Source organism: Hyperolius riggenbachi, chromosome 8 (genome assembly GCF_040937935.1).
Source record: "Hyperolius riggenbachi isolate aHypRig1 chromosome 8, aHypRig1.pri, whole genome shotgun sequence".
In the NCBI taxonomy this organism is placed as follows: domain Eukaryota; kingdom Metazoa; phylum Chordata; class Amphibia; order Anura; family Hyperoliidae; genus Hyperolius; species Hyperolius riggenbachi.
Window position 1 is genome coordinate 35,994,135 of NC_090653.1, and position 23,533 is coordinate 36,017,667.

The 23,533-nt window shown below is 47.9% G+C and overlaps 1 protein-coding gene across 1 annotated transcript in view; it reads left to right on the top strand.

Annotated features, from left to right (window-relative positions):
• Nucleotides 1–23,533, top strand: part of LOC137527280 (class I histocompatibility antigen, F10 alpha chain-like) — a gene marked incomplete at its 5' end in the record, with an annotated part of 57,818 nt that overhangs the window by 22,013 nt on the left and 12,272 nt on the right. The window contains 2 exons of the mRNA XM_068247789.1: nucleotides 6,388–6,666; nucleotides 16,745–17,020. Coding sequence (XP_068103890.1) covers nucleotides 6,388–6,666; nucleotides 16,745–17,020 — 555 coding nt within the window. The remainder of the gene's footprint in view (nucleotides 1–6,387; nucleotides 6,667–16,744; nucleotides 17,021–23,533) is intronic.

Here is a 23,533-nt window from a genome sequence, read left to right on the forward strand (position 1 = left end):
TGCACAAATTCAGGGCGGCTCAAAGTCCACAGAGCCCTCAGCTGGTGTCATAATGAAAGTCCCCGGCAGTCCATGCCAATACTGCCACCAGCAGGCAAGAGAAGGCCGTACATGATTCCTAACAGTTTTTAACCAATTGGGACTTAGTCAGGCTTACTGATAACAAATTACAGCTATAAAACACTTTCCTAAGCAGATAACTGGGCTTCTGATTGCAAGGGAAAGATAAAAAGGTCAATAGTTCATGTATTTTCACTCTGGGACACTTGAGCTGCTGCAATTGAGCAGAGACTATTTTTTGTAAATGTTTATACTAAAATAAAACCTTAAGGTATCTAAAAAAATAATTTATAGGAGTAGGAGGACCGATCCAACTGTTTATCTCATTAGTTTATTTTCACCTCGGGTTCACTTTAAAACATTTAAAACATTTTTTTTTTTAAAGTATATTTTTTATTGTCTTTTTTTTTTGCTGACGTTTTAGTACCTGCTACAGACCAGAAGATTTTATTTTACTACTAGCTGATGACCCGGCGTTGCCTGGGTATGTATTTGACTGGTGTTGGCTCTGCCCACTTTTTCTAACCCTAACACACAAACACTCAGTGACCAAGTTTGTGAGCTTTGGGGTCTTTGGCATCAATAATTTGTACTGTCCCATTGAAATGAAACAAATCTGATTGGCTGTTTGTGGCTCCACCCCTTTTCTGAATTTGAACCCCAGTCACCCATTGACCAACTAACAGGTTTGAGGCTTGTGCTATTAACAGTGCAAGAATGGCATCAATTAAATATTCCCCTCAAAAATCAATAGGTGAATTCTGATTGGCTGTTGTAGGCTTCACCCACTTTCCTAATTATTAACCTCAGTCACCCAGTGTCACGTTTGACCATGCCATTAACAGTGTAAGAATGGCTGCAGTTTATATTTTTCCATGTAAAAAAATTAGTTGATGGCTCCGCCCACTTTTTCTAACCTTGACATACAGTCACTCAATGACCAAATGTATGAGCTTTGCGTCCTTGGTATCAATAATTAGTATATTCCAGTGTTGCTCGGATACCCCTTTTCAAATTCCGGATAGAATTTGGATTCGGATACCTAGCTATCCGATCCGGGTCGGATATCCGATTTCAAACTTTTGCTATCTGAATCCGAATCGGATATACGACCCCAGTATCTGGGAAATTGGGCGGATTCAGATACCCGAATAGAAAACCGGAAGTGGCCTTTAAATTGCTTCTAAAATGTTTTTTTATGGTAAATGAGGCATGTACCATCATGTTTTTTTAAAGGGAAACACTAATTGGTTATGTGGGGACTTAAAATCCCCCCCCCAAAAAAAAGGCTGACGTCTTCTTCATACAACACTTCCTCCTTCCGGGTTGAAGGAGGAAGTGTATAGTCACGTGATGCCAGATTGGAACGCATCGTGGGAGGCGCCGAGGGACAGACGAAGAAGACATCAGACAGGTAAGATTGACCCCCCCGCCCACCCCGCACAGGTTTACTGGGTGAAATCCAGATAGCTACTATCCGGGTTTGACCCGAATTTGGTTTTCAGCATCCCTGTTTATGACTGAAGATGGAGCCAGGAGGTTGTGGTGGTAAAGGGTGGCGGTAAGGCAGGTATAGTGATTCCCACTCAGCCACTTAATTTCCCCCTCTTGCCAACAACAGGGGCCAGGAACTCACCAACCACCCAAGCCTGGTTCATTTTCAGAAACGTCAGTCTGTCCACAGACTGGGTGGACAGACAAGAGCGCTTCTAGGTGACCACGCCACCGGCCACACTGAAGCACTTTTCTGACAGCATGCTGGAAGGCAGGCAGGACAGCACTTCCAGGGTGTACTGTGCCAGCTCGCTCCAGATATCCAGGTGCTTGACCCAGTAATCCAAGGGGTCCACAGGGCTGTCGGTGTCAAGCTCGCTGTAGGACCCCATGTAGTTTGCCACCATCTGGGTCAGGTGCTGGTTCTGGCTTTGAGAGCTGCTGCAGGCACCTCCTCTGTAGGCAGCGGTACTGGTGTGGCGTAGAGCGCCTTTGTCAGAGACAGTAGGTTTTTTGGGCGCCTGCTGCTGCTGGATGCAGGCACCTGCTGCTGTGCTGGCTAAACTGTGACAGCAGGGGGGTGGGAGTCTGGGGGAAGGCTTCCTCCAAGCGCTGAACCAGAATCTGCTGCAAGTCCCTCATTCGGTGCACAGTGTCTTCTCCTACAGGCAGGAACTGAGCCAGCTTCCCCTTCAGCCATGGGTCCAGCATCAGGGTGATCCAGATGTCCTCCCGAGCACGCATCTGCTTCACCCTTGGGTCACTGTGCAGGCACTACAGCATGTGCGCTGCCATGGGGAAGAGGGCTGCCATCTCTGCCGACACATCATCTGCACCCCCAGAGATAACAGTGCTGTCCCTTCTTCTGATTGCTGATCCTCCTCCTGCTCTCTCCACCCCTGCACCACTGCAGCTGCACTCCGCTGTGCCCCCTCCTCTTCATGTTTAGGGACCTCCAAATCCTCAAACTGCAAGTCCTCCTCAACCTCCTCCTCCTGCCGCACAGAGGTGGACTGTGCAGGTGGCTGCTGCTCCTGCTGGATCAATGCTGCCTCTCCCACTTCCAGCAGAACATAGAGGGCCTTGTCCAGCATGCACTCAATGGTCACCCACTCACACAGCGACGCACAGTCTCGGTTGGCCATGTTGGTGGCCTCCAGGAAGGGTGCCAGCACCAAGCACACCAGCTGCATTTTTCCCTACTCAGCAGTGCGGATGATGTCCGGGAGGTGGGTGGTGCCGGTCTCGGAAAAGTTGGCCTCCATGGTGGCTTTGGCCAGGTAGTGGTTGACAGCCTGCCACTGTTCCACCAGACGCTACAACATGGCCAGGATGGAGTTCCATCGTGTTGCAACATCGATAATCAGCCGGTGCCGTGGGAGGTTCAGCTTCAGCTGCACGGCTTCCAGGGATGCTGTGGCACCACCCGAGCGGCGATAATGACCCACGGTTCACCTTGCCGCTCCCAAAAGAGTGTCCATCCCCTGGTAGGTGCGCAGGAATATCTGCACCACCAGGTTCAAGACAAGGGCCAGACAGGGGATGTGGGTGAGGTTTCCCCAGTGGATGACAGCAACCAGGTTTGCCCCATTGTTGGCCACCACCTCTCCGACTTTCAGGCCTCTGGGGGTCAGTCAACTCCTCTCCTGCTCTCAGAGTTTGGCCAGGACGTAGTCTGCCGTCAGTCGGTTCTTCCCCAGGCTGACCATCTCCAGCACCTTCGCGCTGCTGCTACTGAGGCGAGGTGTTTGGCGGCGGGATTGCCGGAGGATGGAACCGGATCAGAGCTGGAACCTGCTGCACTTCCCCTGACCCTGCTGCGGGGTGGCACCACCCACTGGGTTGATGATGCTGATGTCCCCTCCTCACCCCCTTCCACCAAACTGACCTAGTGTGCGGTGAAGGACAGATAGGCCTGTCCCGAACTGGCTGCTCCATCAGTCCATCGTCACATGGACCCGCTCACCCACCGCATGGTCAAGCTCACGTTTCACGTCGGCCTTTACAAAGCGGAGCAGCGCTGGGATGGCTATGCATGCAAAGTAGTGCCGGCTGGGGATTGGCAGGCTGTGGGCCCCGCATTCCCCGCCCATTGCTGCTCCTGCCAATCTCTGCAATGCTGATCCTCCGTGACAGACCCACTGACACATCCTCCTTTTCAGAGTCAGAGCTGACATGATCCCCCTCCAGGCTGTGAATGGTAGTCCTGGTCCTTCATCTCGTCATCAGCATCATACTCCCCCTCCTCGAACAACTGCTGGGATGATGAGCCCGCTCCAAACTCCTCTTCTGCTGACACATCATGGACGGACTCCTCCCCCCCCCAACAACCACCGTCGCCATCTCAGACTCTTCCACAAAGCCCATTGCACCCAGAATGTCTTTTGTAGGGCTGGTGGTGGCCTGCCATCATCCACCATCAGCTGCATCTCAGGCGCGGCGTCTTTCTCCTCCAATTTGCGCCACCGACCCTGCTTGAAAATGGCCGCTACACGCTGCTGCGTCTCTGCAGCGTGACTCCCCCTAACAGCTGGACGGCCAGTGGCAGAATGAAGACTGATGCAGCAGAACTGCTGATGGAGGCCACAATGTTGCTCCCTCTCATCTTGGCCTTGCTGACCCTCCCCCGGCTGCCAGTGCCAGGCATAGTACAAGATACTGTATGTGATGTCACAGATGATGTGGGGTACTTGTACTTTATTAATATCGGGCTTGGACTTTGAATCAGCACGGAGTGAAAGACAGCAGAGTAGAAAAAAACACACTGACACTGCTCAGCAGCACAGCAGCACTTCAATAATCTGTAGTAGCTAACACAGTACTACTCTCTAACAACTAACTAGCACTGCAGTAACTACACAAATCAAATCAAAGTCAAAGATAGCTTTATTGGCATGACCAAGATTCATACAGGTATTGCCAAAGCAAGGGGAAAAAGGGGGACTTTTTTAGGTTTACAGTTCTGTTATGCTCCTCTCAGTCTGTGGCATGCTGTGACATAGCGTGCAGCGATTGTCACTGTGGATTCCTCTTCTCCCAGTAAGATATATGTTTTTCTCTCATCTTCTAATGTAAGAAAGTCTGGGAATAGTTCCAACAATTTCTTAAAGTAAGTTTCCCTGGTTGCAGTATATTTGGGGCAGTGCAGCAGGAAGTGGCTTTCATCCTCAAGGGTTTTCTGCTCACAGTGTTGGCATAGTCTATCCTCCCTGGGTTTGTACGTCTGTCTGTGTCTCCCAGACTCTATTTCGAGGTTGTGAGCACTCAATCTGTAGACACTCAGGATTTTCCTCTCTTGGGAGGAACACAGTAATCCTACCTATACTGTAACTAGCTAAGGGTATAGGCTAATGGCAGGCCAGCCAGCAGCAGGAGGCCTGGACTGTGCACAGCACACACACAGACACAGGACCTAACTGGCAGATGCTGCAGCTCAAAGTCTGACTGACACTGACAGCTACACAGGCTAGCTAACTATAACGCAATATAACAGTAGTGTAGTGAAGGTGTTTACACTCAAACGCTGGGTTTAACAGTGTGTTAATGCACTTGCTTAGCCAAACAGCACTGAAGTGTCTCTCAGTGTGCAGTCACAAGCAAGGATGATTTTCTCATCATGGCCCCCTCCTTGTATACAGGAGGGACTGGCCAAGGTTTCCCTCTGTGATTGGCTGCTTGGGCTTAGGCTGGGAGCCCTCTAATGTCATCTCCATGGTTACAGTATCTCAAGATTCGGATATCCGCGGACATCTGCATTGATGACAACTATCCACAGATAGCTATCCGGATTTGAGCCCAGGTATCCAGAATCTGAATGCAGTCAGATACCTGAAAAAGTTCGGATTATCTGGGTAACTCGGATATCCGAAATCTTGCTGAGCAGCACTGGTATATTCCCATAGAAATTAAACAAATAAGACTGGCTGTTTGTGGCTCTAGCCACTTTCCAGAATTTGAACCCCAGTCACCCAATGACCAACTGTAGCAGGTTTGACGCATCTGCTATTAACAGGGTAAAAATGGCAGCAATTTAAATATTCCCCTTGAAAATCAACAGGTGAATTTTAATTTCAGTCACCCAGTGACCAACTGGGTAAAGTTTGAGAACCCTGCCATTAACAGTGTTAGAATGGATGAAGTTTATATTTTCCCAGTGAAATTTGCTTTTGGCTCCGCCCACTTGGCATCAAAAATGTGTGAATGGAAGCAGTTTATCCAGCAAAGAAATCTGATTGGCTGTTTTTGGCTCTGTCCCTTTAGTGAATTTAAACTCCTGTCACCCAGTGACCGACTGTAGCAAGTTTGAAAGTCTCTGCCATTAACAGTGTAAGAATGGCAGCAGTTTAAATATTCCCCTTGAAAATCAATAGTTGAATTTTGATTGGCTGTTGTAGGCGCCACTCACTTTCCTGAATATTAATCCCATTTACCAAGTGACCAAGTGTGCCAAGCTTGAAAACCCTGCCATTAACAGTCTAAGAATGGCTGCCGTTTACATTTTTTAATTGAAAATGAATGGCTGACATTTTATTGGCTGTTCAATGCTCCGCCCACTTTTCCTGGACTCCCTGGCTTTTATTGACATGAAAGGGTGAAATCTGATTGGTTGTTTGTAGCTCCACCCAGGTGTGCAGGGGGGGGGGGTGCAAAACCCCCAGAACGTATCAAGCCAGGTGGTAAGGAATCTGTATACCAAGTTTTGTTGAAATCAGTCAAGGCGTACACCCACGTATGCACACACACACTTTTATACTTTTACTTTCACTCCTCCTCAGTACATAGCACACATGACAGCACACTCTCTGCTCCTGTGTAACTTGTTCTGTGCTGCAGGTTTTCATTCTTTCCAGAGGATGTACGGCTGTGAGCTGAGAGATGACGGCAGCACTGCGGGGTATGATCAGTACGGATATGACGGCAGAGATTTCCTGTATCTGGACACAGAGAGATGGATCTGGCTCCCAATAATGCTTGAGGCTCAGATCACCACACAGAGATGGAACAGCCCAGAGGTCAGAGTGGGGGAGATGAAAAAGAATTATCTACAGAATACCTGTATTGAATGGCTGAAGAAGTACATTAATAATGGAAAAGAAGACCTGGAGAAGAGAGGTGACTGCAATCTTTATATGCCCTGTATTTACTAAACACAATGCATATACCATATTGTGCAAAAGTTGTACAAACATACACAGTATATGAGATAATGACACAAAGGCCTTGACTCATAAAGCGTTACCACATTCGGTAATGCAGAAAACAGCTGACTTTACCGAGCACTTAGGAAAATGTCAATTCATAACAGCTGTTACCGCATGAAAAGCTGAAATTCCAGAGCAGTGAGGTAAATTACCGACTTGTTCGGTAAATACCTCAACACATGTCAGTAAATGTCAGCATATGTCAATTTATGAAAATTAGAACAAGCGTTAACCCCTTGCCGACCGCTCCATGCCAAGTGGCCTGAATGCGGCGGCAACCCCAGGACCACTCCACGCCGATTGGCGTGAATGGCTGCAGGCGGGGATTGCAGGCGATTGCGCTCGCTGATGCGCCCGCATCTCCGCATGAATGACGGAGCTCTCAGTCCGCTTTCAGTCAGAAATTGCTTTACAGCCACCCTGGTTCTGTGGGTGCTGGCATGCGGTGGGCAGGGAGGATAGCAGAAGCCCCACAGGGATAGAGCTCTAGCTGTACTCCATGGATTGTCCATGGATTGGATAAGGTCTCTGGGGGAGAGGGGGAAGTTTGCCCGCCCCTCTCCTCTAGAGCCCCACCACACCATGGACTATGCCGGCTGGTATAGGTACAAGGGATTAAAGAGGCTGGTGGGGGGGGGCATCCCTTCTTTTTTATATCTCCCAGACGTTATTGCGCGCAAAAGTCAGTGCACTGCACTTCACATGCTAACTGTTTAGCACGCCCGGGCTAACAGTTAGCACGGCTTTGTGAATCAAGCCTCTTATCTGTTATTTTACTGCATTTAAATATAGTCTTTTTTTCTTCTAACTTTAACATCGATTTTCTCAAAAACTACAAGGTCTTTTTTTTCCTCTTGTTCCCACTATCCTCCTTATCATACCCAAATTTGGTGTTTCTAGCGCGAGCTATTAATTGCTAAAGTCGGAGACCATTAATCTTTAAAAATAACCATTAAAAAAGTATTTGTGCACAATACATATTTTTTGGCGACTATTTAACAGTTAATCCTCGCCATGTACAACAAATAATGCACATGGAATTATTAATGGTACACACAGCAATGGTGCAAATAGTAAGGTACAGTGCAAAATAATAGGTAGTGCAATTAGCAATGATCACGAACATTAAGGCAAAACATAAAGGCAATTAGGCAAGTGTTTATTGAGGGAGGCTAAGGGATTTTGCTGGACAGGGGTTATCGTTCAGGAGAAGAAGTGCTTGGAGGAAGAAGGTGTTGCTGTGCCTGGAGGTTCTGGTGGGAATGGCTCTAAAGTGGGGACCTGATGGGAGGAGGTCGAGGTAGCAGTTGCCAGGATGGGAGGGGTCGTTTGATATTTTAATGGCCCTCTAGAGAGTGCTCTAGAGGTGTGGAAGAGGTCCAGTTGTGGCATGGTTGAACCAATGGTTTTCTCTGTAGCGTTGATGACTCTTTGAAGTCTGTGCCTGTTGCTTGCAGTTGAGCCTGCGGACCAGATGATAACGGAGGAGCAGAGGATTGATTTGATGGTGGCAGTATAAAAGCTGGTCATCAGTTCACGCAGCATTCTGAACTTCTCAAGTTGCCCGAGAAAGAACAGTCTTTGCTGGGGTTTCTTTTGGGCTTTGATGTTCTCACTCCATCTCAGATCCTTGGTGATGGTAGTGCCGACGGACTGTATGTTTCATACCCTGGTGACATCGATACCTTCCATGGAGACCGGATTGTGGGCTGAGTGTGGGTGGGCGCCTTCTGAATCAATTCAACAGTTTCTACTGCAATTAGGACAAGTTTGATTCTTTGCAACAATTGCAGATCTGCTCCATCTCGCTCCAGTATGCCTGCTTGCTGTTTTCGCTAATTAGGCCAATGATGATGGTATTGTAAGCGAAACTGAAGACTTTCCCAGAGTTGGCAGCTGAGGTACAGCTGTTTGCATAAAGGGAGAACAGGATCAGGGCTAAAAGTTGAATAAACATCAGCCACAGGGCATGTTCTGCTGGGTACACACGTTACATTTTTTCATTTGATTCTGTCGTTCGATCGATTTTCGATTTGTTTTTCCACTCGATTTCCCGCTTGATTCTCTTATCTTTTCTTATCAATTTCCATTCACTTCTATGGGAAATTGAGCGGTAACATGATCGAAAGTAATATCGGACATGATGTTATCAATTGAACGAAAAAACGTAACATGTGTACCTGGCATCAGGGATGCTCATCCAGATTCCGGATACCCAAACTACCCAGATAATCCGAACTTTTTCCACTATCCAACCCCGGACTCGGATTCCGGATATCTGTGTAAATCCGAATAGCACTATCCGAGTTAACTCGGATATCTATCTGAAATCTGGTATCCGATCGGATACTTAGTTTGGGTATCCGAATCTGGATACTGTAACCATGGAGATGACGTCCATGATGTCATTGAGCCAATCAGATGGCTCCCAGCCTAAGCCCTAGTAACCAATCACAGAAGGGAACCCTGGCCAGCTCCTCCTGTATATAAGGAGGGGTGCCATGATGAATCTCATCCTTGCTTGTGACTGCTCACTGAGAGACATTCTCCAGTGCTGTTTGGCTAAATAAGTGCATTATCACACTGTTAAACCCAGTGTTTTTAAGTGTAAACACCATCACTACACTATTGTTATATTGTTTTATAGTTAGCTAGCTTGTGTCATTGTTTTACTTCAGTCAGTGTCAGTCAGTCACACTCTGTGCTGCCTGCAGCTAGTTAGGTCCTGTGTCTGTGTGTGCTGTGCACAGGCCAGCTGCTGGCCTGCTATTAGCCTTAGCTACAGTATAGGTAGGATTACTGTGTACTACAGATACTACAGATTACTGCAGTGCTGCTGTGATGTGGTGAGCAGTGTCAGTGTGTCTTCTACTCTGCTGTCTGTCACTCCATGCTGATATTATTGAAAGTCCAAGCCCGATTGTAATAAAGTACAAGTACCTCACATCTGGTGACATCATCACATATAAGTTGTACTATGTCTGCTGGCACTGGCAGCCGGGGGAGGGGCAACAAGGCAAACAAGAGGAGAGGGAGCAACATTGCGGCCACCCTCAGCAGTTCTACCGCATCAGTCTCCATTCCGCCGCTAGCCACTGGCCGCCCAGCTGTTAAGGGGAGTCACGCTGCAGAGGCGCAACAGCGTGTAGCGGCCATTTTCCAGCTGATGTTGGATGAGCAGGCCACCACCAGCTCTACAACAGAGACTTCCACCCCCACCAGCACTCCTGTTCGCAGGAGCAGCAACAGCCGCCTAGCAGTTCCTGGGGAATCAGTCATCACGTCGACCCCAGCGGGCAGCCTACCCTCAGTGAGCACGCTTTTCACTCCAGGCACCACGATCACAATCAGCAGGGCTGTTACCAGCAGAGAGTTTGAGGAGGATATTCTGGGCGCATTGGGCTATGTGGAGGAGTCACAGATGCAGACGGTGGTTGTTGGGGGGGTCCTTGCATGTGGCAGCAGAAGAGGAGTTTGGGGGGTCATCATCATCCCAGCAACAGTTGTTTGAGGAGGGGGAGTATGATGTTGATGACGAGATAAAGGACTGTGACTACCATCCATAGGAGGGGGATGTCAGCTCTGACTCTGAGGAGGAGGATGCGTCGGTGGGTTTGGCACGGAGGATCAGCATTGCAGACAGTGGCAGGAGCAACAGTGGGCATGGAATGCAGGACCCACAACCTGCTGCTTCATCTTCTACCACTACTACCACCAGCAGCACCACTCAACCCCCAACCACCACAGGGAGAAAAGCAGTAGCATACCATTCAGGCGCAGGGGAAAGTTCTTATCACCAATCTGGCAGTTTTTCACTCTGCCCTCAGTGGAAAGCAAGTTTGCCACATGCAATGTGTGCAATCTGAAGCTGAGCAGAGGTTGTGACCCCTCAAGCCAGTGCCAGTGCCTGCTACCACCTAACCTATATTTAATTCAAAACACAATTGCTGTGTAATTTTTTTGGAGGTGTCTGGGCTGAAAATTATAATGTCCCAGTTGTGCGGTTGGACTTTGGACACAATGTGGGCTGCACGACCGCTGTCTGACCCTAGTCCTAATGTTAATTTACAGCCATTTTTTTATTTTTTTATTTTTACTCCCCACATAATCAATTAGTGTTTCTCTTAAAAAAAAAACCATGATGCTTCATGCATCATTTACTTTAAAAAATGTTTTGGAAGCAATTTAAAGGCCACTTCCGGTTTTCTATTCAAGATACCCGGATTAATTCGGATTTACCCGGATAATGCGTTTGGGTATTCTATTCTATTCGGATACCAGAACGTTCGGATCCGGGTATACAATCCGGATTTCTAGCTATCCGGATCAGAATCAATTCGGGTTTTTAAAAGGGGCATCCCTGCCTGGCATTAAAATGTGTTGAACTTCATAACTTCATGCCAGCAGCATGTTGGTCACTCATTTTCTATAGACTAAGGAATTATTCAGTACACAGTGAAGTGGAATGAAGCAGTGCTCACTTCAAAAGCCCTGTTAACTTCTTTTGCTAATTTAATTTGTTCATGATAGTTAGATATTTACCTTTAACTCATTCTTCTTAGTAAGTGAAGTTCTGTGTGAGCTACCAGCAATTTTGGATTACATTATCATGTGTGAATACTGATGAATTCTCAGCCTCACTGATGGTCAAAGATGGACACACTGTGTAATCTACACTAAACAGAAAACTGGCATATTTTATCTCACAATTTTTATCCTCTCCATTGTCTGTTTGTATAGGTGTGTCCGAGTTATCCTCTTCTCTCCAGAGGAGGTCAGATTTTGGACTTAATGAAAACCTTAAGGGGCCCATACACTGTTCGATTTCAGCCATCGATCAATCAATTCTACAGAATTGATCAATCAGAAATAGATTCTATCAAATTCCCCATTCAATTGATTTGCGGCCGATTTTGAAAATCTAGGTCGATCTGCTGCTGGCAGCAGATCGATGGCCCATAGAGTTGCATTGGATCTAATGGTCCAATAATGCATTTAGGTTGATTTCCATTCTGAAATCTATTGGAAATCTGTTACTAGTGTGTGACACACATCAGATAGATTCCTGTCAGATTGGACTTGACAGGCATCTGCCAGAAATCTATCTGATGGTCGAATCTGCTGCAAATCTATAAGTGTATGGCCACCTTTAGATTACCAAGCTCATCGGAGCACAAGCTTCCAACCCCCGGCGTCTAATTGCCACTTTCAACTCCCTACTTAAACCCACCTCCCTCACCCTCCGTTTCCTCCCTCTCTGCCATGGATTTAGCCACCCACTTCACCAACAGTATTGTCTACATTCCTCAGGAAATATCCAGCCTTGAATCCTCACCTCCCACCCAGCTCCTCCTCCACCCTATCCTATCCTCACCTCGTTCACTCCTACTACCATTGAGTAAATCAACCACCTACTGCAGCCTTCCCATAACACTACCTCCCTCCTTGACCCTGTCCCTTCTAACTTACTCCGTTCTCACTTCCTGGATTTGGCCCCAGTCCTCACTACCCTGTTTAACCTCTCCCTATCCACAGGCACCTTCCCCTCAGACTTCAAGCTCAAGAAACCCTCCCTTGACCCTTCACTACTCTCCAACTATGGCCCTATCTCCCTCCTCCCCTTTACCTCTAAACTCCTTGAGCATCTGGTTCACAAATGCTTCACCCAGCACCTCAATGCCAACTCCCTGCTAGACCCACTGCAATCTGAATTTAAGCCTGCTCACTCAACCGAAACTGCTCTCACCAAAGTGGTCAGTGACCTAAAGCTGAAAGCAAATCCTCCATTCTCCTACTCCTTGACTTTCAGCAGCTTTTGACACAGTGGGCCATCCAGTGTTGCCAACCTTTTAAATTATTTTTTACTGACAAAGATATAAAAATTTACTGACAAAGGAAATTTTTTACTGACACAAACAGCGCCGAAAAATGGGCGTGGCAATGCAACAGAATGTGGGCGTGGTCATGGGTGGAGCCATATGTATCTGAACATATGTGACGTAAGTGGGCCTGCCCAGCAAAAAGTTGGATGTAGCCCTCTCCTACAGAAAATAATGCCTACAAGAAACACTCGCAAGGAGCATTGTGCGCTCGTGTGGTTCCCAATAGAATTGTACTGTACCGTGTGCACATGCAGAACGCTCCTGGTGATCAGTGACAATCAAGGAGGCCCATAGATGCCAAGATTGGGCATGTGCTGTAGCTGCAACCAGAGCTCTAGTCGCAGCACTTTCAGAGGAGGCGACAAGTGAGCAGCCCAGGGGACAATGAGGGACCTGACAGACTACAGGACACTGGAAGAAGCCCCAAGTAAGTTAAAAATACAGTTTTTTTGCTGCCAATTCAGTGGTACTTGCAGATTACGTTTCTGTACACTATCTGCAATATTTAAAGTACCACTGAATTGGCCTAAAAAAGTGGATTTTACTTACCAGGCCTTGCACCTCCTTGGTTGCCTTCTCGTAGCCAGGACTCAGGAGCACTCTGCGCCTTTGTAGTTACAAGCTTTAACTAACTTGCAGGTGCAGTACGCTCCTCGACACAGGAATGTGACCAAGGAGACGCATGGCCAGGGCCACGCATGTGCTGTAGTACCCGACTACTGGAGCTGACAGTGGGAACTGACAGAATGGCTCAGCAGACACCAGTGAAAGGAAACTTGATTTTAACTTACCTGGGGCTTTTTCCAGCCCTCTGGACTCCTACTGTGCCCATGATGTCCTCCTAGTACCCTCCGGCCAGCGGTGGCGACCTCTGCAAAGCTGGCCTGTCGTCGCCAGTCGGCAGCTACTGCACATGCACGGCCCAGAGGCACACGCATTCTGCGCAATACATATATATATATATATATATATATATATATATATATATATTTTGTACTTAAGAATCCCTTTAAAGATATATGCTCGCCGAAAGATGGATCAGGGGAACCCACAGCAACACGATACAACAAACTAACGTTCCTAGATCCATCTTTCTACCACAGGAACACACAACGGGCATCAATGAGAAATCGCCGGTCACAAGAAAAATCACTGCAAAAGTAACATCGTGGGTATGTGCCTTTTAGGGTTAATAGAAATTAAAGGATACCATGGGTCCAAGACGTTTGGGGAAACGGGGGGAGCAGGCATATACTCTTACCTGTCCTGAAGCCTACTGCTCCCTGGTTCTCCTCTCAGCACCCCATAACTCACCTTCTGGTCGGCTCGGTCAAACTGACTGTGCAGGCGCTGACCGGGCTGTGTGCGAAATACAGCATGCATGCAAGTGCACTGTGCATGCGTTTGACGTCACTACGCCATACAAATGCGCAGTGCGCTTTAGGACGTGCGCAGCCCAGCCATCGCCTACGCAGTCAAATTTGACACAGCCAACCAGAAGAGGATCCCGGGGGGCTTTTAGGTGAGTTACTGAGGGCTGAGAGGAGAACAGGGGAGCAGTAGGCATTAGGACAGGTAATAATATATGCCTGCTTACCCCCTTCCCCCATTTCTCCAAACTGTTTAAGTTTCAACCTTTGATATCCTTTAAAGAGGAACTCCAGTGAAAATAATGTAGTAAAAAAAGTGCTTCATTTTTTACCATAATTATGTATAAATGATTTAGTCAGTGTTTGCTCATTGTAAAATCTTTCCTCTCCCTGATTTACATTCTGACATTTATTACATGGTGACATTTTTACTGTGGGCAGGTTATGTAGCTGCTCCTAGCTGTTTTGGCTGTTAGAGACAGCTGTAAGCAGCTATTCCCTGTCTGTGAACATTGTTACATTGTGGCAGTTTGCCCAGAGTACCGCGGTACTCAGAGCTTCTTGTGGGAGGGGTTTCAGCACAAAATCAGTCACACAGCGCCCCCTGATGGTCTGTTTGTGAAAATCATTATATTTCTCATGTAAAAGGGGGTATCAGCTACTGATTGGGATAAAGTTCAATTCTAGGTTGGAGTTTCTCTTTAAGGAGAGGAAAGCAAGCTGTATGAGGGGAGCTGACTTTCTAACTAAATGACCCCAGGTCATGGCTGGTGAGATGGAGCATTTGTGCAGTAAAAAGGCTTCCTTCCCCCATGATTCCTGTGTGTGTTTAGCACAGTCTTCCTGCAGACCAGAGGGCTAGGACAGCGAATGCAATAAAAGAAATTCAGGATGAGAGAGACCGCTCCTGCCTGTTTCCGGGGAGAGAGACCTGGGCATATCATGCTTTCAGCACATTGTTTACAAGGCAAGGGAGAGGAGGAGTGTAAAAACTCAGCACAAACCTTTCTGTGCTGGGACGCTGCTCTGGCTGTCACTTATGCTGCTGGCTACACTGCAAACTCCTGAGTTCCAACTTGCATCATGTCCCTTTTGCTACTGGTCACTGGTTAGAGAGGGCTGGAGGCGGAGCCTGACTGGCAGTCAGAAACTATAGAGGAGGCTGGGAGGGACAAAGGCTGGAATCTGGGCTGCAAATGGCTGCCTGTACAGAGAGAGGAGACTGACTAATCTCTGTCAGCTCTGTCTCTGCTGTGCGGCAAGGACTCCCCGGCTGGAAGCCCCATCCCCCGCCTGTTTATTTTTACGAACACCACAGAGGCAGCTACGGATTTCACGGGCAGGGAAATTTTACAATGTATTTACTGACAATCCGTAAATTTACGGACGGTTGGCAACACTGGGGCCATCCCCTACTCCTCCAGTCCCTCCAGTCCTTGGGCATTCATGACTTCGCCCTGGCCTGGCTCTCATCTACCTCTCCAACCGCTCCTTCATGACCTCCTTCAATGAGTCCTCATCCACCCCCAACCACCTCTTGGTGGGAGTCCCCAAAGGCTCGGTCCTTGGCCCCCTACTGCTCTCCCTATACACATCCTCCATGGGAAAGGTTATCTCCTCCATGGGTTTAAACTATCATCTGTATGCAGATGACACCCAGATCTACCTCCACACCCCTGACCTATCCACCACTACCATGGACAAGGTCTCCTCCTGCCTATCAGCCATCTCCTCCTGGATGTCTTCTAGGTTCCTGAAAGCAAATCTGGACAAAACGGAATGTATGATCTTCACACCCTGGCCATCCCTGACCCTTCCAGATGTGAATGTCACTGTTAACCACACTACCATTCGCCCTACCTCTCAAGCCCGCTGTCTGGGTGTCACCCTGCACTCCGCACTCTCTTTTATTCCCCACATCCAAAACCTCACAAAGTCCTACAACTTCCACCTCCATAACATTTGGAAGATCTGCCCTTTCCCAACCTCTGTCACCACCAAACTCCTCATCCATGCCCTCATAATTTCCCGCCTTGACTACTGCAATGCCCTTCTGTCTGGTCTCCCTATGACCCAAATTTCCCCGCTGCAGTTAGTCATGAATGCGGCAGCCAGAATTATCCACTCCTCCCATCGCTCCACCACATCGGCTCCCCTCTGTGAATCCCTCCACTGGTTTCCTATTCAGTCCAGGATCAAATTCAAGATACTGTGTCTGGCCTACAAATCTGCCCACAAAACCTGTCCAACCTACATTTACCCACATCACCCAATCCCATGCACGCCTCCAGGACTTCTCAAGTGCTGCTCCAACACTATGGAACTCCTACCTCCCCATTAAGGTTTCCCCCTCCTTCAACATCTTCAAGAAGGCACTCACCTTTTCACTCTGGCCTACCCCCCTCACACAGCACCCCCTTCTGTTCCCCCAGCAGCCCCTCACTGTGTTTTCTCTCTCCTGTCAGTGCAGAACACACACAGCGCCCCCTTCTGTGCCCCCAGCAGCTCCTCACTGTGTTCTCTCTCCTGTCAGTGCAGAGCACACACAGCGCCCCCTTCTGTGCTCCCAGCAGACCCTCACTGTGTTCTCTCTCCTGTCAGTGCAGAGCACACACAGCGCCCCCTTCTATTCCCCCAGCATATCCTCACTGTGTTCTCTCTCCTGTCAGTGCAGAGCACACAAAGCGCCCCCTTCTGGTACCCCAGCAGACCCTCACTGTGTTCTCTCTCCTGTCAGTGCGTCCGGAGGTGAAGGTGTGGGGCCGTCAGCACCCAGACTGGGTGACAAGACTTCAGTGTCTGGCGTACGGGTTTCACCCCCGAGCTGTGGATGTGAAGTGGGTGAGGAATGGAGAGGACCATTTAATTTCAGATGAAGCCAGTCCCATCCTCCCCCATCCTGACGGCACCTATCAGTACAGAGTCAGCGTGGAAGTGCCAAGAAGGGAGGGCGACACTTATTCCTGCCATGTGGACCACAGCAGCCTGGAGGAGATCCTCACAGTCCCATGGGGTGAGTGATAAGGGAAGTGGGTGACAATAATTTACACTGAATGTAGATGATGTCTGCTTCTATGGTATGTACATTGGAACAGTTTATTAATATTTCAGTTTGGGTTTGCATTCAAATACAAATCTATCCAGGTTTGCTTTAATGGTTTATGACAATGGTCAGATAGTCTATGGTAATATATGGATATTTCCCCTTTTGGGCTTGAGGTCCAGGAAAACTTTAGAGATACAATTAGAAAGGGAAATAAATATATCAGTTTAGAATTTAGTAGTATACCAAATATGTAAACAGATCCAAAAAATCTAAAACATAACAAGCTTTATCTATCACATAAATGTAAAAAATGTAAAAGAGAGGAGTCAGCAGGGCAACTACAAGTGTCCACAGTAGACATGTCAAGAAAAATCTGTTGCAAAAAAATAAGGACTGGTGGCCAGTCCTAAACAATTACTACTATAGTACAGAATTCGCCAAAAACATTAGCATGTTTCCTGCAGGCCTTAAACACCCAGGGCCAGCCTTAGGTTTCACAGCGCCCTGAGCGTAACCAGATTTTGGTGCCCCCCCCCCCACATTCATCCTCTTCGCGTGTGAGCGCACCACACACATACACTAATGGGGGGGCGGGGGGATCTGCTGCCTAAATACACTAAAAGGGGATCTGCGACTGCAAGACTAGTAGCCTAAAGGCCCATACACACGTCGGATTTTCCCGAACGACGGGTCGTTTGAACGTCCCGAACATCCGCACGGCGGATCGCTCAAGACCAGTCTTATCACCCGAATGACGGACTGTACACACGCCCGATTTGGTGTGCGGACGACTGAACGGCGGGAAGTTCAAACGACCCGTCGTTCGGGAAAATCCGACATATACAAGACTAGTAGCCTATATACACTAAGGGGGGGATCTGCCAGATCCCCCCCCCCTTAGTGTATACAGGCTTAGGCTACTAGTCTTGCAGTCGCAGATCCCCTTTTAGTGTATTTAGGCAGCAGATTCCCACCCCCCACCCCCATTAGTGTATCTAGCAGCATAAGCATATTCCCCCTTTAGAGTAGGGGGTTGGGGAGCATTAATTTTTGCTGGTCAGTATTCTCTTCTTACTGTCTGCAGAGCAGTCTGCAGACTTAGTGCCAGTGTAGGTGCCAGGATTCTGGGAGCAGGAGAGGAGAAGGACTCGTCGTCACTCAGGACATTGTCACAGGGCTGAGTGGCACACGTGCTGCGCGCTTCTCTGCAGCAGCCTGAGGCTCAGCACGCCTCCGTCCATCCTGATTCCTGACATATAGCTAGTCCCCCCAGTATAGGTAGCCAGGCATAGGTGACCCAGTAAAGGTAGCCAGCTATAGATCCCCCCAGTATAGGTTAGCAAGGTAGGTGACCCCAGTATAGGTAGCCAGTATACTTGCCCCAGTATAGGTTAGATAGGCATTTGTCCCAGCTATAGGTTAGATAGGTAGGTGCCCCCAGTACAGGTTAGATAGGTAGGTACCTGCAATATAGGTTAGATAGGTAGCTGCCCCAGTATAGATTAGATAGGTAACTGCCCCCAGTATAGATTAGATAGGTAGCTGCCCCCAGTATAGGTTAGATAGGTAGCTGCCCCCCAGGATAGGTTATCGGAACCAGGGAGGTGAGTTGTTCTCTCTGCTGCAGTCTGCATCGGAGGGGGGAGCATGGAGGGTGGCCCGGAGAGGAAGGGAGGGAGCGGTTGGGCTGCCCTCCCCGCGGCTGCGGCTCCCCCCTCCATCACAGCGGCCGCACGAGCATGTTTGCCCCCCATCATCCCCAGCAGCGGCACCAGGGGGCGGAGCGAGACGGACCCAGCCGGGGTCCGCAGCTTCCATATTAAAATGCATGCGGCCAGGCGGCATGAGCGCCCCCTGGAAGCCGGCGCCCTGAGCAATCGCAACGATCGCTCAGGTCAAAGGCCGGCCCTGTAGATACTGAACACTTTCATTCCAGTGCAGGAGATTTGGACGCAGCCGGCGCCACCATAGGTCGTAATAGGAATTACAGCTATAGCGGCGCACAGTGAATAACTTCAGCACCGTCAGAAGACGGAGCTACAGTTACTTATAAAACACTATAATTCGGCCTCCAGCAATCGCTGGAAGCTGAATTATTTCATTCCCCACCATACATGGCAGCCTGGAGGGGGAATAGTAATTAAACACCAGGAATTTGTGCAGGAGCAAGATAAGCCATACCCAGGGGCGTAGCAATAGGAGGTGCAGAGGTTGCGACCACATCGGGGCCCTTGGGCCAGAGGGGCCCTCCCCCAACTACAGTATTAGCTCTCTATTGGTCCTACGCTCATAATAATCACTTCTACAGATACTTTGAATAGTGGTAATCATTAACAAACTGCTCCCCATCCCCTTCTTGCACCTCTGACACTGTAGTTGCCATTGGCAGGTTTTGGTGTGCCGTATCAATTGTTATGTACAGAATGATTGGGGGTCCCCAATGTAAAACTTGCATCGGGGCCCACAGCTCCTTAGCTACGCCACTGGCCATACCGGCTGTATCCTGCGCTCAAGTCTAATGGCAGCGATTCCTCTCGTACTCCTTAAACACAGTTACTTTTAACGATTTCAGCAATTGTGAATCCATTAGACTGTAAAAGTAATGAACAGGTCTACAGCTCCTCGACCTTCTAAAGTGTTCCATTTGTCAAATTGGGCTCCTGCCCCGAAACATGTATAGATATAATCAAATTTCAAATGTATTCCATTTGCCAAAATGGGCTTCAGCCCCAAAACATGTATAAGTACAGTATCTCATCAAATAGGCAATGTCAGAATCAGATATATTGGTTGATGAAGCAATAGTCTGCCAGTTGCAGTCCTCCAACAAATACTGTGTATAACAAATATCTCTTTGCTATGAGGATGTAAAGCTAGTGTGGAGTGATAGTTCAGTCCGCCAGGGATATATATCCTTATCCGGTTTACCAGACCTAGAAATAACACGCTGGACTCATCAGGATTCAAAAGGCAGTAAGTATAACCAAAAGGTCCCACGTCAATGGTATATCTAGTGGTGCTCGTAACGAGTCAAATATAATTAAGCAAAATTTTGCGTAATTTTCATTTACATTACGTACCGCATACTGCTTTTGTGAATCATAATTACGCCTGCAATTACGCAATTACACGTAATTTGTGTTCACTTCATACAAATGTTTGCGTCTATTTGCCGGTGTTCTGCGCATGCGCGGCTATTGGTTGAATATTCAATGCGAAAAATGCGGCAAACCATTCACGTTCACAGCCAATTATACTGCACATGCTATTTAAATATTCAATGCAAAAAATCAGTTTGTATGCGTAAAAACGCTCGCGAACGAAATAACGTGTAAATTATGCTATCAGGCGTAATTACATGCAAATTTTTTTATGCATAATCTGCAAATTTTGCATAATGATTACAGTGCGTATTTGTGAATTACAATGCGTAATTATGCATAGGCTTAATTTGTGTCGCCCACTAGATATATCACCTCCATGTGTCAAGATGAAAACCTCCAAACAGCAAGTTCAGCATCTAGCATTGATTTCAGCGGAATAGTTGCAAATGAGGCATATACTGTACAGTGCTGCCCATAATTATTCATACCCCTGGCAAATTTTCACTTAAAGTTACTTTTATTCAACCAGCAAGTGATTTTTTGATGGGAAATGACATAGGTGTCTCGCAAAAGATAATAAGACGATGTACAAAATGCATTATTGTGGAAAAAAAAACATATCTCAGTTTTTATTTAAATTTGAGCAAAAAGTGTCCAGTCCAAAAATATTCATACCCTTCACAAACTGTCACAGTCTGTGGGAAAATCCAGAGTTCTATATCTTTCCAAATAGTCCAAGCTGTTCTAAAGCATCCTAATTACCCTGATTAATTGGGAACAGCTGTTTTAATCAATTCAACAACTGAAAAACAGCAGCTCTCTGCAGTTGGTTTGTGGATAGTCATGGCTAAGACAAAGGAGCTCAGTGAGGACCTGCGGCTGCACATTGTGGCTGCTCACAAGTCAGGAATGGGCTACAAGGTCATTTCTAAATGTTTTCCTGTTCCAGTGGCTACAGTGCGAAGTATTATTTAAAAAATACAAGATGTTTAACACTGTGGAAAATCTCAGAGGACGTGGTCGGAAGCCAAAAGTGACACCTGTGCTGGCCAGGAGGATAGTGAGAGAGGTGATAAAGAATCCAAGGATCACCACCAAGGCCATCCTGGTGAATCTGGGCTCTTCTGGTGGCAATGTCTCAAGGCATGCAATCCAGCGGACACTGCAAACTGCTCGGTTCCACTGATGCAGAGCAAGGAGGGCACCAATTCTCCAGATAATGCAGGCAAAAGCTCGCTTGGCCTTTGCAAATGCTTATCTGGACAAAGAAGAAGACTTCTGGTCTTCTGTGAAACAAAAATTGAATTGTTTGGTCACAATAATGTTTCCTTCATTTGGCGTAAAAAAGGAGAAGCCTTCAACCCAAAGAACAGCTTCCACACTGTCAAACATGGTGGTAGGAACCTAATGCTTTGGAGTTGTTTTTTCAGCCAATGGACCAGGGAACCTAATCACAGTAAACAGCACCATGAAAAAAGAGTAATACATGAGCTTTCTCAACGACAACATCAGGTAGTCTGCAGAAAAACTTGGCCTTTGCCACCAATGGACATTTCAGCATGAATATGACCCATAACAAGCAGCAAAAGTGGTGAAGAAATGGTTAGCAAACAGCAACATTAACGTTTTTGAGTGGCCCAGTCAGAGTCCTGACTTAAATCCAATTGAGAATCTGTGGAGGGAGCTAAAGATCAGAGTGATGGCAAGAAGACCCTCCAACCTGAAAAATTTGGAGCTCATTGCTATAGATGAATGGGCAAAAGATATCCCTGGAGACATTGTTTAGTCTAGGTCAGGGGTCCCCAACCTTTTCCGGCCCGGGGACCACTTTCTGACCAAATTTTTTTCCGGGGCCCGGGGGGGGGGGGGGGGGGGGAAGGGGGTGTAGCACGGTCGGCGTGTCCTAGTGGACAGTGTCATGCGCAGTGGGTTACGGGGGGGTGGGGGTGTGAAAAGGTTAGGTAGTGCCCCAGTGTAGCTAGTATAGTGCCCAGTATAGCTCCCCCCCCCCCCCCCCCTCCACGGCCGCCGCTGCCGATACCTTAGCCGGCGGCTGCTTTCTCTCTTATATTCCTCTCTCCTGCCCGGCCCCGTGTAAGTGATTCACAGCAGTGCGCCCCGCGGCTGCTGTGATGATGAGGAAGGAAGCAGGAGACGAGAGAATGCAGCTTCTTGTAGCGGCAATGTGTATCGCCGTTACTATGGGAACCGCTCTCTCTCTCCAGCTTCCTGCCTTATCATCACAGCAGCCGCAGGGCGCACTGCTGTGAATCACTTACACAGGGCCGGGCAGTAGAGAGGAATATAAGAGAGAAAGCGGCCGCCAGAGGTAACAGCAGCGGCGGCTGCGGGGGGGACGGGCGGAGGGGCAAGAGGACAGTCCCGTGGCCCAACTGCAAACGTCCTACGGACCGGCAGTGGGCCACGGACCGGTGGTTGCAGACCCCTGGTCTAGATGAATGGGCAAAAATACCCCTGGAGACATGCAAAAAGCTGGTCTGCAATTATAGGAAGCGTTTGATTGCTGTAATAGCTAATAAAGGCTTTTCTATTGATTATTGAGAAGGGTATGAGTAATTTTGGACTGGACACTTTTTGCTCAAATGTAAATAAAAGCTAAGAAATGGCTTTTTTTTCCCCACAATAATTCATCGTGTACATCGTCTTATTATCTTTTGGGAGACACCTACGTCATTTCCTGTCAAAAATTACTTGCTGGTTGAATAAAAGTAAGGACTACTGTAGGGGGGTAGGGGGAAAAAAAGAGTTGAACTTACCCAGGGCTTCTAATGGTCCCCTGCAGACGTCTTGTGCCCGCGCAGCCACTCACCGATGCTCCGGTCCTCGCCTCCGGTTCACTTCCGGAATTTCCGACTTTAACCACTTTACCCCCACTGGTACGGATATCTCCATCCCTTTTTCCATCCTTTCACCCCCCGGGACGGAGATATCCGTACCTCCCGCGCTACCGCTGTCCGCGCTTCCGCTCGCTCGTGCGCGCGCTCCCGCCGCTCGTGCATGCTGCCGCCCGCTGGCCCGGAGATCAATGAACGGGAAAATCCATTCCCGTTCGTTGATCTAAGCCCCCAGCAATGATCGGCTGCTTCTATGAGAAACAGCGCTATCATTGTAATTTCCCCAGCCTTATTCTGCTTCCTGTATGCGTCCTTCCGGACGCTTGCAGGTTGTATGAACAAAAAATTCACTGTGGCCATCTTGAGGCCAAATAGTAAAACTACACCCTAAATACATTACTTTTACACAATAAATTAACTCATTACCTCCCACACTCCCCAATTATTATTTTTTTTTGTAATTTAAAAAAAAAAAAATACAAAAAAAAAAAAAACATAAATAGTTACCTTAGGGACTGAAC